Source organism: Magallana gigas, chromosome 2 (assembly GCF_963853765.1).
Source record: "Magallana gigas chromosome 2, xbMagGiga1.1, whole genome shotgun sequence".
Classification (NCBI taxonomy): Eukaryota; Metazoa; Mollusca; class Bivalvia; order Ostreida; family Ostreidae; genus Magallana; species Magallana gigas.
In genome coordinates this window covers 33,074,840-33,097,941 of record NC_088854.1, presented here as the reverse complement: position 1 = coordinate 33,097,941, position 23,102 = coordinate 33,074,840, and the positions used below count along the sequence as shown (strand labels likewise).

The 23,102-nt window shown below is 34.5% G+C and overlaps 3 protein-coding genes across 7 annotated transcripts in view; 1 reads left to right on the top strand and 2 right to left on the bottom strand.

Annotated features, from left to right (window-relative positions):
- Window positions 1–171, bottom strand: part of LOC105339814 (ecotropic viral integration site 5 ortholog) — a 32,779-nt gene extending 32,608 nt beyond the window's left edge. For all 4 annotated transcript variants that reach the window (XM_011445545.4, XM_066076220.1, XM_066076221.1 and 1 more), the window contains exon 1: window positions 30–171. The gene's annotated coding sequence lies outside the window, so the exon portion shown is untranslated. The remainder of the gene's footprint in view (window positions 1–29) is intronic.
- Window positions 172–4,118: 3,947 nt separating this feature from the next.
- LOC105339815 (putative peptidyl-prolyl cis-trans isomerase dodo) lies at window positions 4,119–6,600 on the top strand. The gene is made up of 3 exons (XM_011445551.3): window positions 4,119–4,275; window positions 5,709–5,897; window positions 6,036–6,600. The coding sequence occupies exons 1-3, from the start codon at window positions 4,224–4,226 to the stop codon at window positions 6,254–6,256; spliced, it is 462 nt and encodes a 153-aa protein (XP_011443853.3). The 5' UTR covers window positions 4,119–4,223; the 3' UTR covers window positions 6,257–6,600.
- A 777-nt stretch (window positions 6,601–7,377) lies between these two features.
- LOC105339817 (nephrocystin-3) lies at window positions 7,378–22,815 on the bottom strand. 2 transcript variants are annotated; one of them, XM_011445552.4, is made up of 28 exons: window positions 22,440–22,815; window positions 22,103–22,316; window positions 21,718–21,862; window positions 21,348–21,497; window positions 20,757–20,989; window positions 20,303–20,388; window positions 20,054–20,137; window positions 19,747–19,888; window positions 19,353–19,529; window positions 18,833–18,936; window positions 17,604–17,718; window positions 17,257–17,400; window positions 17,002–17,099; window positions 16,510–16,692; window positions 15,920–16,061; window positions 15,531–15,695; window positions 15,307–15,407; window positions 14,992–15,114; window positions 14,640–14,740; window positions 11,988–12,085; window positions 11,522–11,763; window positions 11,242–11,317; window positions 10,975–11,105; window positions 10,702–10,873; window positions 10,287–10,355; window positions 9,927–10,052; window positions 9,471–9,596; window positions 7,378–9,167 (listed from the first exon to the last, which is right to left on the bottom strand). In XM_011445552.4, exons 1-28 carry the CDS (start codon window positions 22,685–22,687, stop codon window positions 9,024–9,026), a joined length of 3,939 nt encoding a protein of 1,312 aa, XP_011443854.1. In that variant the 5' UTR covers window positions 22,688–22,815; the 3' UTR covers window positions 7,378–9,023. The 2 variants fall into 2 exon arrangements, with proteins under 2 accessions (XP_011443854.1, XP_011443855.1); XM_011445553.4 differs by having other exon boundaries at window positions 19,747–19,882.
- Window positions 22,816–23,102: the final 287 nt, after the last annotated feature.

The following is a 23,102-nucleotide window of genomic DNA, read 5'->3' as shown; positions in this document are numbered from 1 at the left end:
AATTACATGTATTATAAACAAAGACTTACTGCTCACACTGCTGCACACACTTAAGGCTATTCACTCCAGAATTTTTTTCACACTTGCACTTGCCAATAAAAAAAAAAAATAAGACTGCTGAAATTTTTTTTAAAAAATCTCCAAAAACACTGCTCTACCAGACAGAATGTAAACGCACTTTTAAGTTCATTTCTTCTCTCACTCATTCATCTACATGAGATCATAGCAGGATGAGGTAAGTTCTCAACGCCAACTTGTCAATTTCTCATGGCCTCCAGCTAATTATCGCAACAGTCACTCCACGCGCAATTGGGCTTCACCTATAAATTTTTTTTCTGGGCTGGTGTATAAGACTTATAAATGTTCCTTAATAACTTGACCTTTAATTATAAATGTTCCTGAATAGTATTTCAAGGAAGTTTTTTAACATCAAAATATGTCCTTTTCTTTTTTTTTCTATCAGGTCTTCCAAGGTATATGGTAACCGGCTACTAAAGATACAAGTAGTCTACCAATATGATCAATATATACATCAAAATACTCTTAATTTTTAATATTTATCTTTTTTTTTTCCTTTAAATTTAAATTCCATTATCTACGTTGAGAATGTAATAATTCAGTGCCCCTATTGGCTGACAGTTACATCATTATATAACTTCACCATATTAATGAAGATTGACTGTTAGATGAAAATCAAGAAATTGGACAAGATAAAATTCCACACCTTCAGAAGTTATGGTACATACCGGTAATAAATATGAACAATAGTTTCTTTGCTGTGTGCCTGCACCTATCATTGATTGCTATATGAATTTATTTATTTATTCATTGAGAGAGAGAGAGAGAGAGAGAGAGAGAGAGAGAGAGAGAGAGAGAGAGGAGAGAGAGAGAGAGAGAGAGAGAGATATTTTCTGGGATTGGTTGTATGCTACTAAGTACAGTATATGTATTAGTCAAAAGTGAATGTTGACAACATGTGTATTACACGTGTTTACAACATTCCAATAAAAGGGCCCATGTTGTTGTGGCCCTGAAACATCTGTGTATCACAGCCACCATCAGGCCCAGTGGCTATGACTGGTGTGATTTATCAAAACAGATTAACACATTATTATGAATGGGTGGTTAAACTATCCCAGACATTACTAGCTAGGCAATCTGTCTGTCACATAGACTACCAGTTTCATGTTGTCTTGAAGTCTTTAATACATGATTAGAATCTGTTTGCATAGCTCTGATTTAAAGTATGCAGATAAAACAATTAAAGTAAATAGGATTTCTTTCGAGGACTGAAACTTACAAAAATGTACTTTTGTTTTAATTTTTGAATGCCTTAAAATAAATAAAAAAGGAATGAAAATTTTCACACAGAAAACCCTCTTAATTCTCTATTCAAATAATATCAAGAATTTATTCATTTCAATCTTACATGGTTACATCAATATTAAATTGCATTTGACGCATACACCAGAACCAATAAATATTTGTGAATACTGGTCCATGTATCTATCAACAGAATGACTGTAGAAAAGATACCTACACATACCTATATCTACTGTACCAGTACATGTATACATAGAAGCAGATCATAGAGGGAAAGTGTCACTTTTGACACAAACTTTGCCGGCAATAGATACATAATTACGTACGATGACAGGTCACAGAGAGGATTACGCAATGGAAAGACGAAAGCATTTGCGTATAACAGAATACACACACACTGGCTCAAATTACAGAAGTTTATATCCTTGAATGGTTATAAGGACCAACAGTATCACTTCCAGGATCAATATACATGTATAAGTCATTACCGTAATACCAAACCTATTGGGGAATTTTACAATTCACTTAGATAAAGATGATTTTGAATTATATAAAAAAACGAAAAATAAAATTTTCAGATTATCATTAAAAGTCAAATGTGTTAGTAACAGACATCTCTCGATCCCCTCTCCACATAATCTCCTTCCCCCACACCCCTTCCCTTCTGTTTTTTCAAGCAATCACTAATGTCAAAGATTAGACTGTCAAATAGACTATTATTATTATGTGCTGTGCATGTTTCTCTCATACATATATATAACACACTGTTCTTTAAAAATGCTAAAATTTGCAGAATAAAGTATATAATACATGTTCTGAAATGTTATCTATTGGTAACAATTTTTCACTTTTTTCAAGTTATATACAATTTAGTATCTTATGTATGTTAAACAGCATCTAATCACCATTTAAATGTTAATGGTTTCATGATGATGAATAGATTTAAATATTACTAATGTATTCTGGCTGTGATTTTTTTTTTGATGTTTTATATAATATTACATGTACTAATATATTAAATATTACTAATGTATTCTGGATGTGATTGTTTTTTTAATGTTTTATATAGAGCTTCTGTCTTCTGACATTTTTGGGGGGCAATCTTTGAAGATTTCAATTTTCAAAAAGCACGCCCCCCCCCCCCCCCCCCCCCCCCCCCCCGAAAAAAAAAAATGATTCAATATAAATCAAAATAAAGTCTGTTTGAATTCAATAGTTCTAAACAAGCAACAATCAACATTCAACAAGAAAAATTCCATCAAAATACAATAAAAAAAATTAACCAATCAAAATACAAATATACTACTGCCATGCATGTATATTACCACACACAAACATGAACTACACACACTATTTGATGAACCAATGAACTTAGTACACACACAATTTGATGAACCACATGAATCACTGTCTAGACAAAATCAGATTTAGGCACAACCCTCCAAAAGATTCACTAATTGTATCAAGAATATCAACACTACCAGTGTAGTATATATTGACTTCATCGCTATTGAAAAAACGTCTCTAGATCAGTTATATCCATCCTAAAATAAGTGATTTAAAGCAAAATGCTGATTCAATATGAAAACATGCAGACTCTATAGGAAAAATGGTCTTCTATTGAGTGGGTGGATTGAATTCATATTGTATGCACATTCATTGTTTCTTTGTTTGATATTGTTAGATTTACAGATCACTCTCTGAAAAATTGATAACGTAAAACATAATAAACAACAACTGTTTTTTAAGTTTGTGTAAAAAAAAGTTCCTAACAATTTTATCATTCCATTACTAAACACTGTATAATTAATTAAAGAAATATTGTTTGTAAGTTTCACCATATGATCGAGGATCAAAATAATAAAACGTTCATTATAATTTATATCTGTAGTTTAATTGACCCAAGGAGGTACATGTAGATCACACCTGCACCTTGATGCCATATAACTATCAGACCCGGGACTCTGCATTTTGCGCCTCTTATTTTAAACTGATGATCTGGACCTGTGAACTTAACCTAATCTAGCACATCCAGTTAGATTGTTTTCAAATTCTAAACTTACCACAGGTAATTGGAAAATGAAAAAATTACAAGCATTTGAACAGTGATCGAACAGTAAAGGAACAAATTGATTTTTATAAAATTAAAAATAGAGATAAAAACAGCATAAGACAAATGATTCATTGTGTGAGAATCTCAAGGATTACTTGACTGGAAAACAATTCAACTGATTTGAAACATCACTTGTTCTCAATATTTGAAAGGAATACCCACAACCCAAGAGGCTACAAGAAGAAGAACTGAACTTTTTGTTACACTGTTACAGTTATCATTTCTAGTTGATCAAAATAGTTCGGAGTAAAAATAAACCATGAAAGCAAATTCTTCTATATTCAAATGGTCGATGTTAAATAGTCAAAACTCCTCCAATTTATCCAAAAGTAACTCAACCAAATATCACTGGCAAACAATGAATGGATGAATCATGATGCGAATCTATAAAATATTTGGTATTAAACGAGATATTGACAGTCTAGAAACTGTGGTTGACGTTAAAAAAAATAGATGGAACGTTAAACAATCAGGAGTTTTTAAACAAAAAAAACAACAACAGTTCCAAACGAAAATACTTACACCTGCTTCTGTCAAACTTATTCACAGGAAGTTGTCTTTAACGCCCTTTGACCCTGACCGCAAATATAAACACGAAGTAAAATTACTCTAAAAATCGATAAGATATCTTTAAAAATAAGTTTTCACTGATTATTTGATTTATCATTTTACTTTAAACTTATCCTTTTAACAATCACAAAGAAACTCTTAGTCGCAAGAGTGATTGTTAAATATCCATCGGAACTCTTCTCTACTTATCATTGTTCTCTTGTTAAACAAAAAAAGCATGGCGGACGATTTACCAGAAGGGTGGGAAAAGCGAATGAGCCGGTCTGCAGGTAATAAATCACACATAATCTATGCTTAATATCATGATTTTTTAACACCAAATTCTCTATAATTTTGAGGGTTTTTTTTCAGAAGAATTTAAATTTAGCATAAATACACAACGCATATCATTACAAATGCATGAGTACATTCCCTCGCAACGAAACTTCGAGGCCCCGCCCATTTTTCTCAACAACCTTGACCAAATAATCACATGCAGGTGTATTGTCAATCTTACTATCGATAAACTTAATAAGTTATTGATATATACGTGTGTTACAAGTGCATTTTATGGACAATAAAAATCATCCACCACTATCTTTTCTTCACCTGAATCAGAGACATGCCCGAGTTCTCAAATATTATATATAGATGCTTGAGATTACCTTCACCTAACCATGCTAACCTTTGACCTACTTACAAAGTTGGAATAACTTGATTTATAGTATTCTTTTTAAAGCTGCTTGGTCCGATTTTATATCAAATTTTATGCACACTTTTAAACGATGGCTATGCTTTGTATATGTATAATAATAGACATTGCAGTAGTTTTATCCGTCAATTATGCCAAATTTCAATGAAGAAAAATACGTACAAAATTTGCTAACAAAACAAACGACATTAAAAGGTAACTTGTTATTTCGCCTAATATTAAATTTCACCCCTGACGACGAGACGTGTATAGTTGTATTACGAATTTGACATCGCTTTAAATAAAGGTCGAAATAATCAGACAAATTACAAATAGACATGTGTACGTTTTGTTCGCTAATATTTCTAAAGTCTGCTCTCTTTACAATCGATGCATAGCATGCGGGTTGAATAACCCCAATCATTCAGGGGACGAAACCAAGCGGTTTCCTTTTCTAAACATTCCCGTGATGCATTTTGGTTTGTTTTTTCGTTTGCCCAAAGAGAAATTATTTTTATTTACTTTGAATATTTCTAACTTTGAAAGGAGACTGATTCTGCTGGTGTAAATAGGAGAAAGTCCTTAACTTTCTAAGATAAATGATTTGTATGGAAAAAAAATTGATACTGTAATTACAAAAAAATCGGACCAAGCAGCTTTAAAAATTGCTGATAATGTGGAAAGAATTGAAATGATTTTGTAAATTTAAATATCAGATATTCTGAAAATCAGACATTTTCAGCACCCTCTTTCACTGGGATTTTGGGGTTTTTTTGAAGGGGGGGGGGGGGGTATATGAAAAGTGTAGTGGCCTGGCCAGGGTATAATATCAGGTGTACTGGGGTAGTTGAAATCATTTTGTGCAAAAACTAATATTTCAAGAAACTATAATTTTATGAATTTGTTTAAATATGTGAAAGAGGTCTTTGGTTTTGTGTTGTCACTAACTTTTAAACTACACTTTAATTTTTATAATGAAATTTAGCAATAATAAGGAAAATTTTAATTTTAATAACCTCTATTGTTTAATAGGTAAGGAATACTATTTGAACCAACACACAAAGGAAAGCCAGTGGGACAGGCCTACCGCCCCAGCAGAAAAGGCTGCAATGGTTCAGTGTTCACATCTGCTGGTGAAGCACAGAGACTCGAGGCGGCCATCTTCCTGGCGGGAGGAAAACATCACTCGCTCCAAAGAGGAGGCTATAAAGATATTAAGAGGTGAGTTACATTTGTTTGAGTATGTCCAAGTTGTGAAAAGTACTGTATTTTTATGTAGGTGAGCACTGCAGAAGAAACATATTCAAATAATCAATTGAATTCTCAGTTGATAAACATGTTGTGGTTTGCTTTTTGAAGGGTACAGGGATCAAATCACCAGTGGACAGGCCACCTTTGAAGAACTGGCTTCTCAATTTAGTGACTGCAGCTCCGCAAAGAGGGGTGGAGATCTAGGTCCCTTTGGGAGAGGACAGATGCAGAAACCGTTTGAAGATGCCACCTATTCAATGAAAGTGGGTGAGCTCAGTGATATAGTGGACACAGATTCAGGTGTACACATCATACTACGGACAGCATAAAGAACGAACTTAATGTGAACTTTATTCAAAAAAAAAAAATAGATCTGTCCCTTCTGATGTCTCAAAACTTGGTGGATTTAGTTGTTCACAGCATGCTGAGTCCGCAGCAGTCTTATGTTTACAGAGAAGAAAGATTATGTCTTTAATTGTTGACAGTTACAGATGCTAGACACAAGTTTGTGTAAGATTATGAAAATAAAGCTCATGCAAGCATGAGTGTACATTTCCCCTGCAATATATAATTTACCTTACCAATTGTTTTACAGAATCAAATCTTAGTAACAACAATTTTATGTTGTACAATGTTATGTAAGTGAATTAAATAAACTGTGCTATTGAAATTTCTCCATGTTAGAGTTTTCTTTTCAGTTTCAGTGAAATGAGATCTTAAAGAGTGTTACCATGAACTGTGGAGTTAATTAATGGCGCCAGGGCATCATTAAATTGCTTGTGGAGGTTTTGCAATGAATTTAAATCTTTGAAATCTCCAATATCATACTGTTATCATGATTAATTTGGCCTTGGACAAAGCTAGACTTACAGATATGACTGAATACTTTACTGACTTTGACCTTATATCAGTTCAAAGATAAGGTCAAGGTTAAAGTTTTGGGCAGAGTCAGAACAAAACCGTTAGTCATTTGTCTTTAATATTTTGTAGAGAAATGCACAATGTTCCTAACATGCTACACATTGAATAATCACCTATCTCACCTTTATGACTGAAGTATATGTACCTGGTTACCATGAATGATGACTTTTTAAGGTCACCATACATAAAGTCTGTTACTTTTAAAGTTCAAATAGAAATGAAAGATCCAAAGTCCCTCAATATCTCAAATTTAAAAGGATATTAAAGAGAAAAATATTCAAGAATTCAAGATGTAGAGGTTGATATACATTTAAAAAAACCAGTGGACTGTGATTTCAACATGTCCACAGTATTGGAACACATGTATGATGGTATTCACGATATCAACTGTACTCGGAACATTTCATCAATAATTCCACTATATTTTTACATGTACTTTGTCTTGGAAGCATTATAATATTTCAGGGATTATCATCAATTTTTTTTTTTTTTTTCAAAATCCAGTTAATAATTAAATAATGTTCATACATCATTTGATACTATTTATTATTCATCAGATACATGACTTTTTATTATTTATCCAATACATGATAGAATTGTAATAATTTATTAACTTGTCCATTTTACATAAATGGTAAATACAAATGTACAGATACCAAATTTTTACGCCAAGACATTTACTTCCAAAGTATAAAAAACATGTTTTTGGCATAATCAAGTAACAGCAGTTTCCAAACAAAGGGATTCAAAAATTGCATACCTTTCTTGAACTAAGAAAATGCACTGCAGTAGCTTTTAAACATAGAAATATAACGATACTATAGATTCCTTATTAAACATGAGGAATTAATATTCGCGTCAAATCGCGAGAGGTACCCTTCGCGGATTTAAAAATCTCCCCATTATTTTTCTTAGAGTTAAGAACTATAAGAAATAAGGATAAAAGTTCCGCGGTTGCAATTTTATATTTTCGCGAGTTGATACAAAACAGCGGGATCGGGGAATTAAGTCCTCGCAAAATATAAGGAATTTACAGTATCAAAGGATTGCAGATGGTATAGGGTAAAAGACATGATAGGTTTAACAGACATGTTTGAGGATATACTTTTCTGCATTTATAATACATGACATTGTACTTTAAAAAAATCACATTCATATAAAAACTTCTAATCAGGAAGTTGCATACAAATTCAAAAACCACAGTTTAATTTAAATACTGATAAATTTCTGAAAAAATCTATTAAAACAAAATAAACCATACAAGGTATTACAAAAAAATGACATTAAAAACAAATTGTTCTTTAGTCATATATATAAAATCAATGTAAAAATGATCACAGAATAAATGCGTATTGCAACAGTAAATGCATCCTTTCAAAACAAAAAAGCTAATCATTTTATGAACCAACTCTTAAAAACAAGAACCACCTCTTAAAAACAATCACAAAAAAGATCATTTTCAATAATAATTCCATAATGGATTACCTTAATTAACACATGGTAAGGTAACAAAACACCAACAAAAACAAATTCAGCAGTAAAACTCATCACAGAATGCATTAAGTCAAATTGTTGACAAAAATTGGCATTACAGCATTAACATAATTTATAAGATTCTTATCTATAAATATATAAGTAAAATACCCTTTTGCACATCATTTAAAAGAATGATTTGAATTTGAAACTAATAAAACATTACAGCCTATATTTATCGTGGGATCTGTTCCGATCCAAGACGGATACAAGTATTAATAATTATCGAGGACGGATGAAATTAACGGGACGGACATTTCTTTGGCAAAATTTGGGACTTTACTGTATTTGAATATTAAATACAATTCAAATATCAAAGATCAATAAGATTGGGAAGAAATACTCATTGTAAAGATATATCTACCATATTTAACAAACTTCACTTTCATTCAATGAGATTTGAACTAAGAGCCAAGTACAAAGCCAGCGTCATAGATATATATATATATATAATTATCTTTGAACATCAACATATCTTTGGCACTTTTACTGTCCTCTATATGAAATAAACCAAATGGGGAAGAGGTACTATAAAAACAGTACAATTTATAACATATCTTTTTTTTCATTTTTGTTCAATAGATAACCTCTATGATTTCTTGATTATCTTGTGATGATTGTTCACGAAATATGCCAGCCTAACTATGAGTTCATCATCAATTTGACTGTAGAATTTGTGTCGCTGCTTGAACACCTCCGTGACATGACCTTGACCCCATATGAATTATCCCCGTCCTTGATTTCTGTGGCTCTCTTGTACAGTTTGGCTGCAGTCTCAAAGTCTCTCTAAAAGTCAAAATATTGCGAAAAAAGGAAATTTTAATTTTTTTTTTATAACTTTACTTCATTAATTTGAACTATAAATGTAAATTTTAACAAGAACAACAATCTTAAAATCTGTTTGCATCTTATTTTTCAAAAATTTGTCAATAATGTATTTTTCAAAGAACCCAATAGATATTAACATAATTAGTTTATGATAGTTATCGTATACAATACATGTATTTGAAGTATCAGGTATACAGAAACTGCGATCCAGAAAACTCTATAATGCTGCAGTACAGTGGAACCTTACACACAGACACTTACCATTTCATATTTCATGACTGCAAGGTTTCTCAAGGTCTCTGCCACCCTGGGGTGATGGGGACCCATGCTCTCCTCATAGATCTGCAGGGCCCTCTTATACAGTGGCTCTGCTTCAGTATATTTGTTCTAAACAAAATCAAGAATAAAGAAAGAGTTTGTAAAATGTTTTCCTTAAGATTGCAGAATAATTAATAGGTTACTTTGACCTTGACCTTGAGCCTAATAAATGACCTTAAACATTACCAGTCATTGACCTTGACCTGATACTGTTTAGCCAACTTGCAGTCTATATTACTAGAGTTCAAATATTCATAGGAAGGTTAAAACAATCAACAGAAAGGCACAACCTCAGACTTCATCCTCTAACAATATTCTCTCCTCAGTTCTATAGAATTATGTTTGGACCTCATCAGAAGGCTATAGATTTGTATATTATTGCCTATTAACACCAAGTACCTGCTGTGAGTACAGGACGGCCAGGTTGACACAGGCAGTGGCTACAGAGGGGTGGTCTGATCCAAAAGACTTCTCTCTTATCTCTATAGCTCGCTTATACAGAGGCTCTGCCTTCTCAAATTTACCCTGCAAAGTGGTATAATACATTAAGACTGTTGTAATCTGTTGCTTTTGTATTCTGACAAATTACTAATCCAGAAATTTGTTTTAGATTATAGACTGAATATTTTCTTAAAAAAGAAAATTAACATTTGAGATTGACCTCGAGATTTTAAGCAAAAATCAACAAAAATGATTACAAAGACTACAGGTGTATACTGATGTTTAACCATCTTTGACCACTGAGCCTGAAGGTTTTACCTGTTTCCGGTACAGCAGTGCCAGGTGTTTGATGACTGAGGCTACACTGTCATGGTTTACACTGAAATGCTGCAAGAAAAAAACAACCTTGTGATAAAATTGGAAACATAAATGGTAAAATTTTAATAAATATTGTATATTTTTCAACAGTCCTTCCATAAAGTAAAGTACACATCAAAAGTTTTGCTTTTCTTGAAGCAATCAAACGTCAACAGCAACAAGTGTGCATGTTTAGTTGGCCAGAAGGGGATTTTTCATAACAAAGGGTCATACTTTTTAAATCCAGCAATCAATCAAAATCAAAATCCTAGTTCTCTACATTTCATTTTTCAACAGCAGTTTATAATACATGTATTACCACAAGTTTCAAGCAATTCGCAATAAGGATAATGTTCACAGTAAAACTCTTCCATACCTGGAGTCTTATTTGTAGAGCTCTCTCATACAGAGGCTCCGCTTTGTCATACTGTTTCCTGTCGTTGTACAGAGCTGCCAAGTTGTTCAGTGACTGAGCAATGTCAGGGTGATCGCTGCCCAGTGTTGCTTCTCTCATCTCCAATGATCTCTTCAAGAGAGATTCTGCTGCTCTGAAAATTTAAACATTAAAAAATTATTTTGCATTCTTCTGTTAAAGAATTGAGGAGAGGGAGGTGACATCATTTAGAGTACGATGTATGTTTCTGCTTACTCTAGGTCATTTTGTAAGTAATGCAGAACTCCAAGCTCATTAAGGGTTCTCGCCAGGTCAGGTGAGTCTGGGCCTATTGCTAACTCCTCAAGTTGAAGAGCTCTTCTTTGTACCACTGATTTCATCTGGCCCTGTTTATGCAATAAGTTAGAATAAATTATGGATACTTGTCACATTGTATATTTTTAAAGCATACAAGGCCGAACATGGAGTTAGAAAGTTCAATAAATTCCACTATCCATAATGCTAAGAAATAAATCTACTCACAGAATTAGACCTAGGAGTCTTTACTTTCTTTCTGATAGAAACAGCTCGCTTCTTCAGAGGTTCGGCTAGGTCATGCCTACAGTAAAAGCAAAGAACCTTTCAAATTCAATTGGAAATCCAGACAAGAGCCAAATTTGCTTGCCTTCATCAACAAATACCATTAAGACTGTTGTAAATGGCTTTTCATCAATATGATCAACTGATTTTACATTTATTGTCCAATCCCTGCATTTACATGAACTTCTCCACACTGGTGCATTCTCCAAAACTAAAAACTTACTTGTCCTGTTTCTGGTACAGCACGGCGAGAGCATCCAGTTCCTTGGCCACTAGATAGTGATCGGAGCCGTATCTGTCCACATAAATGTCCAGGGCCTGTTTGTAGAAGGCCTCGGCGGTGGAGAACTTCCCCCACTGAGCGTGGAGTCCTGCCAACTGGTGATGTGACCGAGCTACGATGGGATGGTCTGGGTCCAGAGCAATCTCTCGGATCTCCAATGCTCTTTGTAGAGCTGGAACAGCCTGGAAGAGAAAACAAATTTACATGTGAATTTCTCTCCCCATTAAAAAAGAAAACATCCTTAGATTTTAACAAATTTTGAATCTCTATGCTTTATATCATTAGCAAATTCAGGTAAGAAAGAATCCTTTGTAGCTACTGCATTTTAATGGACAAAGGACAAAATATTTGTGTATATCCATATAACTTTTCAGAATCTACAGGTACATCTGTATTTAGAACACACCTGGTTGAGGAGTCCCAGGTCTTTGAGGAAGCGTCCCAGAGACTCGTACATGTCGGCTATGCGGGGGAGAGTGATCAGGCCACCATTCTGACCTACCACTGGAAATTGTAAACACAGTAAATAAAAGCCGTTTCAATGTACCATAAACAGAATTATTCACTTCATCATGAACTTTTTTTTATTTAAGCTAATTTTTTTAACAAGAACATAATAGATAAACATTTTTTTTTAAAGATGATTACCGGTAAGTTAGAATATTTTTAGACGGAGGCTCTATGAGCCTCCTCTATTGCTACCGGTCAGCTTACATGTGACGTCGATAGTGGATTTGACGGACACCACCTAGCGGCAAAAATTGCAATATTCGTTTGGGATTCATATTTCAATATTATTATCGAAATAAATATCTTATTTGCAACTACAATAAATAGAACTTAACATATTGCGATCAATAAACATAATTTCTCTCGAAAATTTTAGTCCATATGTCAAATTCCAAGTAAGTATGAATATGCATGAGTTTAAGAATAGAAATGGTGTGTAATCGTTTAGTGGCTATTAATACTTTTTACACAGCTTCCTGGCCGTGGCGACAAATAATGAGGATTCCTCAAGAACCATCTTGTGTTGACCGAAATATTGAATAATTATGAGACTCAATGGATAAACACGGCGTGGTTCTTAGTCCGTATCGTATATTACTTGCGCATTATCAATTAATCTCCTGCGGAGATATATCTTTCTATGTATAGCTACACTCCAATAAAATGATAATTCAACAAGTTGAACCACTTCTATGTGTACTTGAGTATTCCCCCAATTAAGTACAGACAACGTGATCGTAGCATGGCACATTTTAGTTTAGTTTTACTTGGCATGCATACTAAACCTACAATAAGGATAGTGAAACAATTAAATTAAACATCCAGATTACACCCTTTAACGCAACCGCCCCTGCCCCCCCCCCCCCCCCCCCCCACACACACACACACATATTCAGTGTGTGCATAGGTAGAGTACCCAGGCCACGTGCTGTGAAGCTTGGTTAATCCTGCTTTGTCTGGCCAGCGCTGTCGATTTCAAAGTAAGTTGGGGAGCCAGTGTGTTTTTGCAAGCTGATAAGAGAATTTCGCGTAAAAAAAGTGTAAAAACATTTGACAGAATGTACATATTTTCTTTTAAAAGAGAAGTATGGGGTATTACAAGATCTACCGCGGTATATTATTTTAGATTTAGCTTTACAGAGATATTAGAGCGAATTTTCTTCATCTTCGATATTTCCTTTTTTAAACATAGATGAAAAAATAGAAGTCGTGCATATACTGAAAAATTGAATCTTTTTACAGCAAAATAGAGCTCGCAATTGCGTGTTAAATTTTTTTCCGAAATTCTAAATTTATATCTCTAAAATATTGTTTACACCACAAGTAAAATCTAAATAAATTCGTAATATTTCCATCCCTTGCAGAAAGTCACGATGAAATGTTTACAGTTGATGCTCTAAGCTGTTGATCAAAAGGCTGAGCTAGCAATGTTTACTTTTTGGACCGCCTGAAATGATTAAATCAACGGTAATTTTGAGCTAAATTGAGTAAAATGAGCTGTAGTGTCTCTTTTATATAAATATTTCATCTCCATAACTTTTTGAAAAGCTTCTGCACAATAACTATGCGAGATTGAGATCATGCATGTATTACCTACATGTAACATCAGGGGTTTTTAAGCATGAACGATTTTTTCAGATGAAAAAAGTTCGTTGTTCAAAAGTTTTTATTGATTATATATCATAAATTTTAGTATATATTGTGAATCATTAGGTATAGTACTAACTAACAAAATATTTTTTGTCTGTAATTTGCTTTTGCATATTCCATAAAAGAGCATGGATATGTTAGCAAAGTAGTTTCTGTCCTGTAGTATTTAGTATTGCAAACTCTTAATTGATACTCTAAACCTTTTATACCTTAAAATTTGAAGAAGAAAAAACCATTATCAATTTTGGGAGTTGATTTCTATCAACTCTCCTATGCAGTCACTCTGGCAAACTGGAAGTGAAACAGTTTGGACCTAACCCCAGATCATCGCTGCTGAAAAGACTTTGTTCTCCAAAAGAATCGATAAATTCGTTGTATTGCATTCAAAAGCATTAAATATTATTATAGTTAAATATTGCTTTGACCCATATAATTTTCCAGAAATATTTACATTACTGATACATGGTTTGATGGAATTTATTCTATCTTAAAATATTACGCAACATGATTCATATGATGTTTTCCTAGAATTTTTAGAATTTTCGGAAAGGCCCAAAAATTCATATTATGAAAATATGCGTTATTCAATTACGGATAAGAGACTACTTGGCATGCAAAATTGCATATCGTTGATTTTAAGATAAATATCAATCAATGAAATCAACTCCCTTCGGTACTTCAATACTTGGAATTATTAGATTAATCTCCTCCGCAATGATGCCTCCGTCTCTCAGTACTTTCAGTACTTTGATTTGAGTACTGGTAACTATATATAAACATCTTCCATTATAAAAGGCTTTTCCAGCATACTAAAGTATGTGCTGACTTAAACATTCATTGTTTAACATATGTTCAGTATATAAGGACACAAACAAAGAGCCCAAACTATTGGTCTCACCCTCCTCCATTTTCCTGGTTGCTGTGAAGTAAGCCTGTGCCATGCTGTTCTTGTCAGCAGTAATAAACTGCCAGTAACTGATCAACTCTGCACACCTGCCCCTGTTAAAATCCAGAACACAAAGTAAAATATTGTTTCATAAAAACCCGCAGGGATATTCATTCTTCATATCATTTGATAAGAATTAGACAAATTACAACTCTCTCTCTCTCTCTCTCTCTCTCTCTCTCTCTCTCTCTCTCTCTCTCTCTCTCTCTCTCTCTCTTAGTGACTAACATGTATGTACTGGTTATACAAAGTTTATTATTGTGTTAGTTCTAAGACCATGAACACAACATCTACACTGCCTTACCTTGCATAAAGTCTTTGGAATATACAGAGATTCAATATGCATTTCTGCAGACTCTCTTTGTCTCCATCTATCTTTAGTAACCATGGCAACTCATCAGCTACTCTGCATGTTACTTGCCCTGGACTATTAAAATAAAATAATAAAATCATGCATATCTCAATCACATGTTTTGCCCATTCTTCAGAATCCATATTTAGTTAACAGGTACATGTACCAGTAAATGTTTTGGCCTTCATATACCGGTACATGTACATATCAGTCTGAGCATGTAGCATAGAATATAAACTTAATCAAAAACATTAAATAAATTTTTACTTCATGAACTGTGAGAAGTATCGGGTGAGATCTTTCCTCAGTTGAACCACAAGTTTGGCCTCATCCTTTCCAAAGCAGTAGTCCTGAACAGCATACCTAACCTGTGTACACAGAAAAAAATAGCATTTTAAAATGTCCCTAGAGCAACAAGATACATCAAGAAATTCAAGCTTAATCAATACAGAAGAAAATCATTGTATAATACATAGAATGCTAGGACTAACTTGTTCGTGAGCAAATGTGAGTAGTCCCCCTTGGTATTTGAGCACTAGGTGGTCAGTGAGGACCTCAGTAAAAACGGACAGGAAGTTCACGGTGAGGTGTGGGATCAGGGCCAGCAACTCTGTCTCACATAGGCCACCTCGACTTGCATACAGGTATCGCAGTATCTGAGAAACAGTAAAATTTCTGTGTATAAACAATGTATCTAAGCACACATGTACTTTAAGATCTGGAAGCTAACACTTGCTCTTTACATATACAGACAATGCACTTCTTAAGAACATTCTCAGCTAATGAATTAAATAAGTAAACTTGGGGACAAACTTTAAAATTTTCCTTCAAACATGCATTGATCATAATAATATAAACACATCAAGTTCTCAAAACTGACTGATTTAAGGAATCCCCTTGTCTCCTGGGATTCCAGACTGATCCGGAGCAGATCCAGGATTTTTCCATACAGACTGACACAATCCTGACAAGTCAATAACACATCCAGTTGTGATCCCACCTGGCCATCATGCTTTAAATACCTATTAAAGAGCAAGATTTGGTTAATTAAATCTCCATGGATATCTAACTATTAGCACCAATTTGACCTTTGAACTTGACACATCTATGTAGACCTTTAATATCACTTAGTACATGTAATGTATATACATATTATAAGGTATACAAAGTCTATTCTGAAAAGGTCAAAAGTTAAGAAAAAGGTAAAAATCTTTGACATAAGGGAAGACTTTAAAACAAAATTCTTAAAATGATATATGTTTTGAGAATTTTTAGTCAAATTTACATGAATAATAACGGTAATCTTGATTATTCAGATGTTATAAATACCAGTTCTGGTCAACATTTCAAGAACTGACACAAAAGGTTAAGAATGAGTTATCATTAATTTTGAAAAAGAGTTGAAAGTAATAAAGCAATAAAGTAAAACTTTATTTTTTATATCTGAATTGAACACACAGAAGTCCTCACCCTGCAATGTGCCTGGTCAGGACCATGACATAGAGAGGACTACAGGTGGCGGGGGTCCTACAGTGTGTCAGGATCAAGCTGTCCTCTGAACCGATCTGTGCGTCCATTGTGGCAAGTTCGGCATGGATCAGCTCCTTCACGTTCTTATTGCTGAGTGGTTCAACATGAAGGGTGGGCCATGCTCTACAAAGACACCAAAAAAGGTAAAGACAGTGCACAAAATATTTTTTTCCCAACCTTTACCAATTTTGGTTGATTCCTTTCGCTTCATTTAGGGAACCGAAATCTTGGCTACCAGTAGCTCAGTTGACAGAAAGTGCCAAAATCTTTTTGCATGTACATGTATATTAATAGCTGTTTCAAATTGTGTATTCAAACTGTGCTCTACACCACTCAGGTGATATTTCCAATCTTTTACTCTTTTTGTGACAGTTGTCATGATAATAATAAAGAAGCGTAAACAGTATCATTAAGTTACAATCCTTGACCTACCTCCAGGCCTGAGGACAGGTCTCTTCATCGGCCGTCACAATGACCCTAACATCCACAGGTAATGGATCCAGCAACCATTTCAAGTGTATCTCTGCTTGCTGGAGTAAAAATAAATTTGAATATAATACATTTGCAATTTAAGTATCCTCATAGAAAATTTCTAGATTCATATTAAGCTGTCCCTTTTCATAGAGAAACAAATATCAGAAGTCATGTGAGTTTTGTACAAGGCCAATGGAGCTTATCCATCTTTACCTGGAATCTGTTGATGGAGTCTAGGACCAGGATGACTCCACCAGGAGTTTTCTCCGAGACTTTTTCCAGCCATCTTGGAAATTCCTCCACCAGTCTGATTGGGTCGGCCGTCAGGGCAGGAGGGGAGTTCACCTTCTGCATCAACTGTCAGAGAATGATAAACAATGTGGCCTTATATTGAATACTGTCAATTTAAAATTAAAGTTCATGTCATTTTATTATAATACAAAATGTTCATGTACACTTACATGTACAAACTACCACTAGATCAAAAATCTTTCTAAAAAAAATTGCTGCTCATTTTTTCGACGAAATACTTTTTCAAACCATTTTTCCATCATTAATACCTGAGAAGTTAATCGCCTGATCATAAAGATAGGGTCAGCACTGACTGACGTCTCTGACCCCACAAAGTGGTACAACACTAGACCAGACGGGGTCTTCTCCTGTTGTAAATTCATCCTGAAACAGGGAAGCAACATTGATCATTATAACCTGATAAATTAATTAATACGTATACTTCTGTAAATTTTCAGCATTTTAATCCAGGTTGATATACATGAAAAAGTTTTTCTCATTGTTAACCCTTCGTGAAATACTTTTGGTACTATCTACCGTTCATCTTCACTAGCCAAGGGTTTTCGGTCCACTTTGCTCCCCATAAACCCTTGGCGGATTTCATTACGAAAACTCGGTGATGTGGTGGCGCTATCTAGCGAGCAACTTGAGTTGCGCCCCTTGCATATCATTTTAATCGAATTAAACAACAGGTTATGTACACACTACGGCATTAATACAACTTGAAAACATGTTGACTACCGAATATAGGAACATAATTAACGATGCTATTAAATACAAATTATTTAAGTTATTAATTTAAGTTATTAATTAGTAAGTTATAACCTAGGGAAAGCACGGAATGTTTTATTCATAGTGTTTTGTAAAGACCTGTACCGGGAGTGAAAAAGTCGCCGATTTATATGAAAGCTTTCATGCCATAAAATCAGGTATCGTTGTCGTGAATATTGCGGACCAAAGAAATTAAATAAAACAGAGCTCACTGAACCTTTAAAAGCAATAACCATAAGCAGGAACGTATATACTAACAGGATAGGCAACTTCTACATTCGCCATGTTTACTTCCCGTGCTATCACGCGAGGCTTGACAAGTCTGTAGAACTATGGTCAATCCCAGTAAAATATATAGGTTTTTAAAGCGATATGGTTAGACCATCGTTGGGGAGGCACTGTACTCGAGAACTTGTGTCTCAACTTGTTAAAAGCACCGAATGTTTTACCAAAGATCACACATGTGTTTTCTTTGAAAGTTTATATTTACAAGCACTGCGATTGGATCAGCTACTCGCAGCTGCAGCCAATCATAAAACGGAGCTTGTCATCGAGTTTTCGTAATGAAATCCGCCAAGGGTTTATAAGGAGCAAAGTGGACCGAAAACCCTTGGCTAGCGAAGATGTCTACCGTTAAACTACATGAACATATGACGCTATTTTTTAAATCAATCCCCCCCCTACCCCCACCCCCCAGAAACCACCAAATAAAGATGCGGTTACATACCACTGAGCCAGCAGCAAAGATCTGCCAGATCCTGGGGTACCAATGATCAACAATGGTGGAAGGAGACCAGCAGAAGAAATGTGGGCATTCAATCTCTCGTAATGCTAACAGAAGTAAAGAAACTTCACTATGTACAAATCACATACTGTGGTATCATTAAACTTCGTGGGGGCCAATATTTGTGGATTGCTTGAAATTTACAGGTTTGTGGGGACGTACTTTCGTGTATTATCTTATACCAACAAGAGGAAATAGACTTTATAACACTAATTTAATAATTTGGGGAGGATGTTAGTTCGCGGATGAGAGGTACCAAAGAATTCCACGAAAATTGAGCCACCACGAAATCTAATGATTTCACAGTATATGTGTGCCTCCAGTTAGAAATTCTTATCCATAAGACTTTTTTAATTTGTTTCAATGTTACAATATTTATATGTCAAGAAATATTCAATATTCCTTTTTAGAAATGATATTTTCAAATTCTGACTCAAGGCAACTTATCAATAATATAACTGACCTTTTCAAAGCCAAGCTCACAGCTGGATTTGATGGCGAAATTAAACGCCTCCATCTGTTCATAATCCCCATGTGTGTCCCACACCTGTCCCCCACAGATCTTGTCCGGTCCCTCCATCTCCCCCGCGATCGTCTCATCATCCTCAATTCTCTCCTGTCCAGTGTCCATACCCACCTCCTATGTAAACAAAAAAAAAATTCAAAATTTTTGCGTAAATCATCATTTGTACCACTTGTTAATTATCAATTAATGGAAAAGATCACTTAAAAAAATAATTAAAATCATAACCTACCAATAGAGCAATAAATAAAATTTACTTAAAGTAAAAATTAACAAGCTTATGTTGGAACACTTTTTAGAAGAAAAAAGAAAAAAAAAAAGAGAAATCACTCACTGTTTTAATCATTTTTTCTATTTCTGCGACAGCTTGCTCTACTCCTCTTGAAGGTGCTGTGTAGCCATCAATGATTTTAGCATTTCCTTTTTGCCTGACTTTGTTCTTTAATTCACTGGCTTCCGTATGACTTGCCCTGTTACTTAAAATTAAAAAAAACCAAACAAAACATTACAAATGCTTTAAAATGACAACTAGTATTAGTTCTTGAAGTAGCACCACAGTAAAGACAATTTTAAAAAGCTACATACTCGTTTCCAATTAGTTGAAAAACACTTTTGATTCATCAAAGAGATCATATCCTTACCCTTTCCCATCTCTGAATGAAAATACAGCTGAGAGATTGTTGTTATTCTCCAAATAACCAAATTTGTATTCCAGACTAGTAAACCTGTGAATTTGAAAAATAAAATTCTCTAAAATTCTCAGATTAAATTTTTAAATACTTAGTACTCCTAAGACCTAAGGTAGTATAAAATGTGTTCTATAAATCATGTGTTTCACATGTGCTGGCAATATTTTTGGTACCGGTAATTGATGTTCATATTGTACAGACCTGTCGGTAGCATCTCCAAGAAAACCCACAAATATTGACGACTTCTCTATCTGTCTCTTCCTTGTCAACTGGTGTCTTTCAATCATCTAAAATTAACACATGCAGCATTATACATGACCCATTAGTCTTTTTACATAAAAATACATCATCGTGCAAAATTTTATAATAATGCTGCGAAATCTTTCAATCTACTATTAAAAAAAATGATATCCATCACATACCGAAAATTCCTTATTTGATTCAGGAAATTAATGTCAACGTAAAATTTTGAGAATTATCCCTTGCAAATTTTAAATTATTGCTTTATTTTTCTGACAGTTGTGAACTATGTGAAATTAATACAATAAAAGTTTGGCAGTTCCAATTTCACATTCTCGCAAATTGATACAAAACGGGGAAACATGGACTTAAAAGTACTCACTCAAAAATAAGGAGCATACAACATAGATTCTACCTGAGGAGAAGGGTTGACCGAGTCTTCCATTGTGAGGTGTATCAATATCAGCTCCCTCCCTTCCCCATTACACAGGGCAGCCAGTCTAGGGAAGTGCTCCTTCTGGAATATCTCCACTTCTACCTGTGTGTCCCTAGGGGCGGATACATAGATCCTTATGACCGGACTCAGGGCATGCTCGGGGAGACTGGGGATGATTTTGGTTAGACTGGTCATCACAGAACTCCAGTCCTCTACAGAATGCAATAGCATTTAATCAAACAGTGCTGTGGATTTTCTTCTTCAATTTTTGTATCTATTTTAGCCAACATCCTCATGACTGCCATGATTCAAATCTCAGATAGAAAAGTCTGACTTCTTATATTGAATAATGAATTCATTCAATTTAAGCTACAAGTACATCTCTTTTATAATTTGTCATTTATTACTAAATCCCTTCAAATTTAATTCTTAAACTATGAAATTAATTTGCACATGAATTCTTAGTTTAACAGGCCATTCTATAAAACTTCACATTTTTTACCCACACTTATAATGCAAAGTTCTTTTGCTTTGATGGTCAGATATTTTAAAAGTTAAAAAGCTTGATACCCCTGTTGATGTTGTTGAATGGCCCCTCGGTCTCCATCATACACTGAGCAAATTCTGGTCCCCTTAGTGTAGTCTGGTGCCCCTGGCTTATGTTACTTAGTGATGGTTCACTCTCCAAGGCAGTCCACCAGTCTCCAGGGTTGGCGTTTCCTATAAAATTGGACAAAATATTAATTAACTTTCTATTTCTACCATTATACAACTATTGTGCAATGCTTTGGCATAGTTAACAAAGATAATGCAACAATGAAATTTTTCATAAAGTAAAACTAACGAGAGAGAGAGAGAGAGAGAGAGAGAGAGAGAGAGAGAGAGAGAGAGAGAGAGAGAGAAGTGAAGCTGGAGGGATAGATTTCAATCTATGTCTCACCTAGTGATGCATCAAAGTCAGGCCTGTTAGATGCTTCAGTTTCCTCTAGGCTATAACCTGATGCCACTTTGAATATCTTGTTTTCTAGGGCTCGTTTATCTCTTAGTAGAGTCTGCAGCTGTAATTCCATATTTTCTCTGAATATCTGAAAGAAAACACAAAGACTGTTATATTCCTATTATCCATATCCAAAAAAATAAATAGAAAGCCATGTCATGTCACAAGAGATGGAAAGAGCAAAACAAAGAAAGCATTTTATTGTTTAAATATACACACAATAATTTTGACAGCTAGTCAAATAGCATGTTGCAAAATGAAATTGAACCATTCAGCTATCAATGGGTTTTGTGCAAGCCAATGCATTACATGGCTTTTAATCACTCACTTTGAAATTCCTCTGAACTTTGTCCCTGTCACTTTGAAATGCTGCCGCTCGGGCTTGAGCAGCTTGTTCCGCATCAATGGCTTTGTCTCTCTCTGCCCTCAGATTGGTACATGTCTTCTGTAACACCAATAGTTCCGCCCGCAGTCTCTTGTTTTCTATCTGTAACCTCGTTTCTTTCTTCTTCATGTCTGCGATGTCATTCTCTTTGTTTAGTCTGAAATTTTCAACTGTCAGTCATACACCTTGTCATATATGGGCAAACTGAATATACATTTATCTGCAGTGTATATAGATAGACACATACTACAGATGCAAATTAAAATACAAATATACCTACCTATACATCTCGAACTCCTTCTTGATCTTTTCCGCTTCTGGATTCTCCAAATCCACCGACAGCGCAGACTGCAAACTACCCCCAATCCTCTTGTTTCTGCTGGAGCCATGACTAAATATACCCAACTTTCCTCTTGGTTTTATTTCTACAGGAATTCTCTTGATGACACCATGACTGCTTCCATTTAAATCGTTGCCAAATATATCATCATCCTCTGGATTATGCAGAAACGACCCACCAGTTCCCATTTCTAAGCAAGTACTCCCGTTTCCCAACCATCACTCAAAATATTTGGAGATAAATATTCTTTTCATTTTCTTGATTTTTTTTTCAATTTTTTGTCAACAAACTCAGATTAATAAATGCCGAACCCGATGTGAAGTCTCTCCGGTGTCTTAATGATTTGGCGAACGACCAATTTGGATTGTTTGTAGTCCCGTCTCTAATTGTAGGGGCGTATTTTTGCCAAATCTGGGATTGCTTAAACTTCTAAATAGTAATTTACAGAGTAATTAAATTGTTCTATAAGATTACGTACAATACTAACAATACAGCAATTTCGGTAATAATTTTTAATATGTAGAGCTTTTTTTCATTAAATATTCCCCTTTGCCTTGATAGAGCTACTTTTCATTGTAAACTTTAGCATTCTAGCTTTCACAG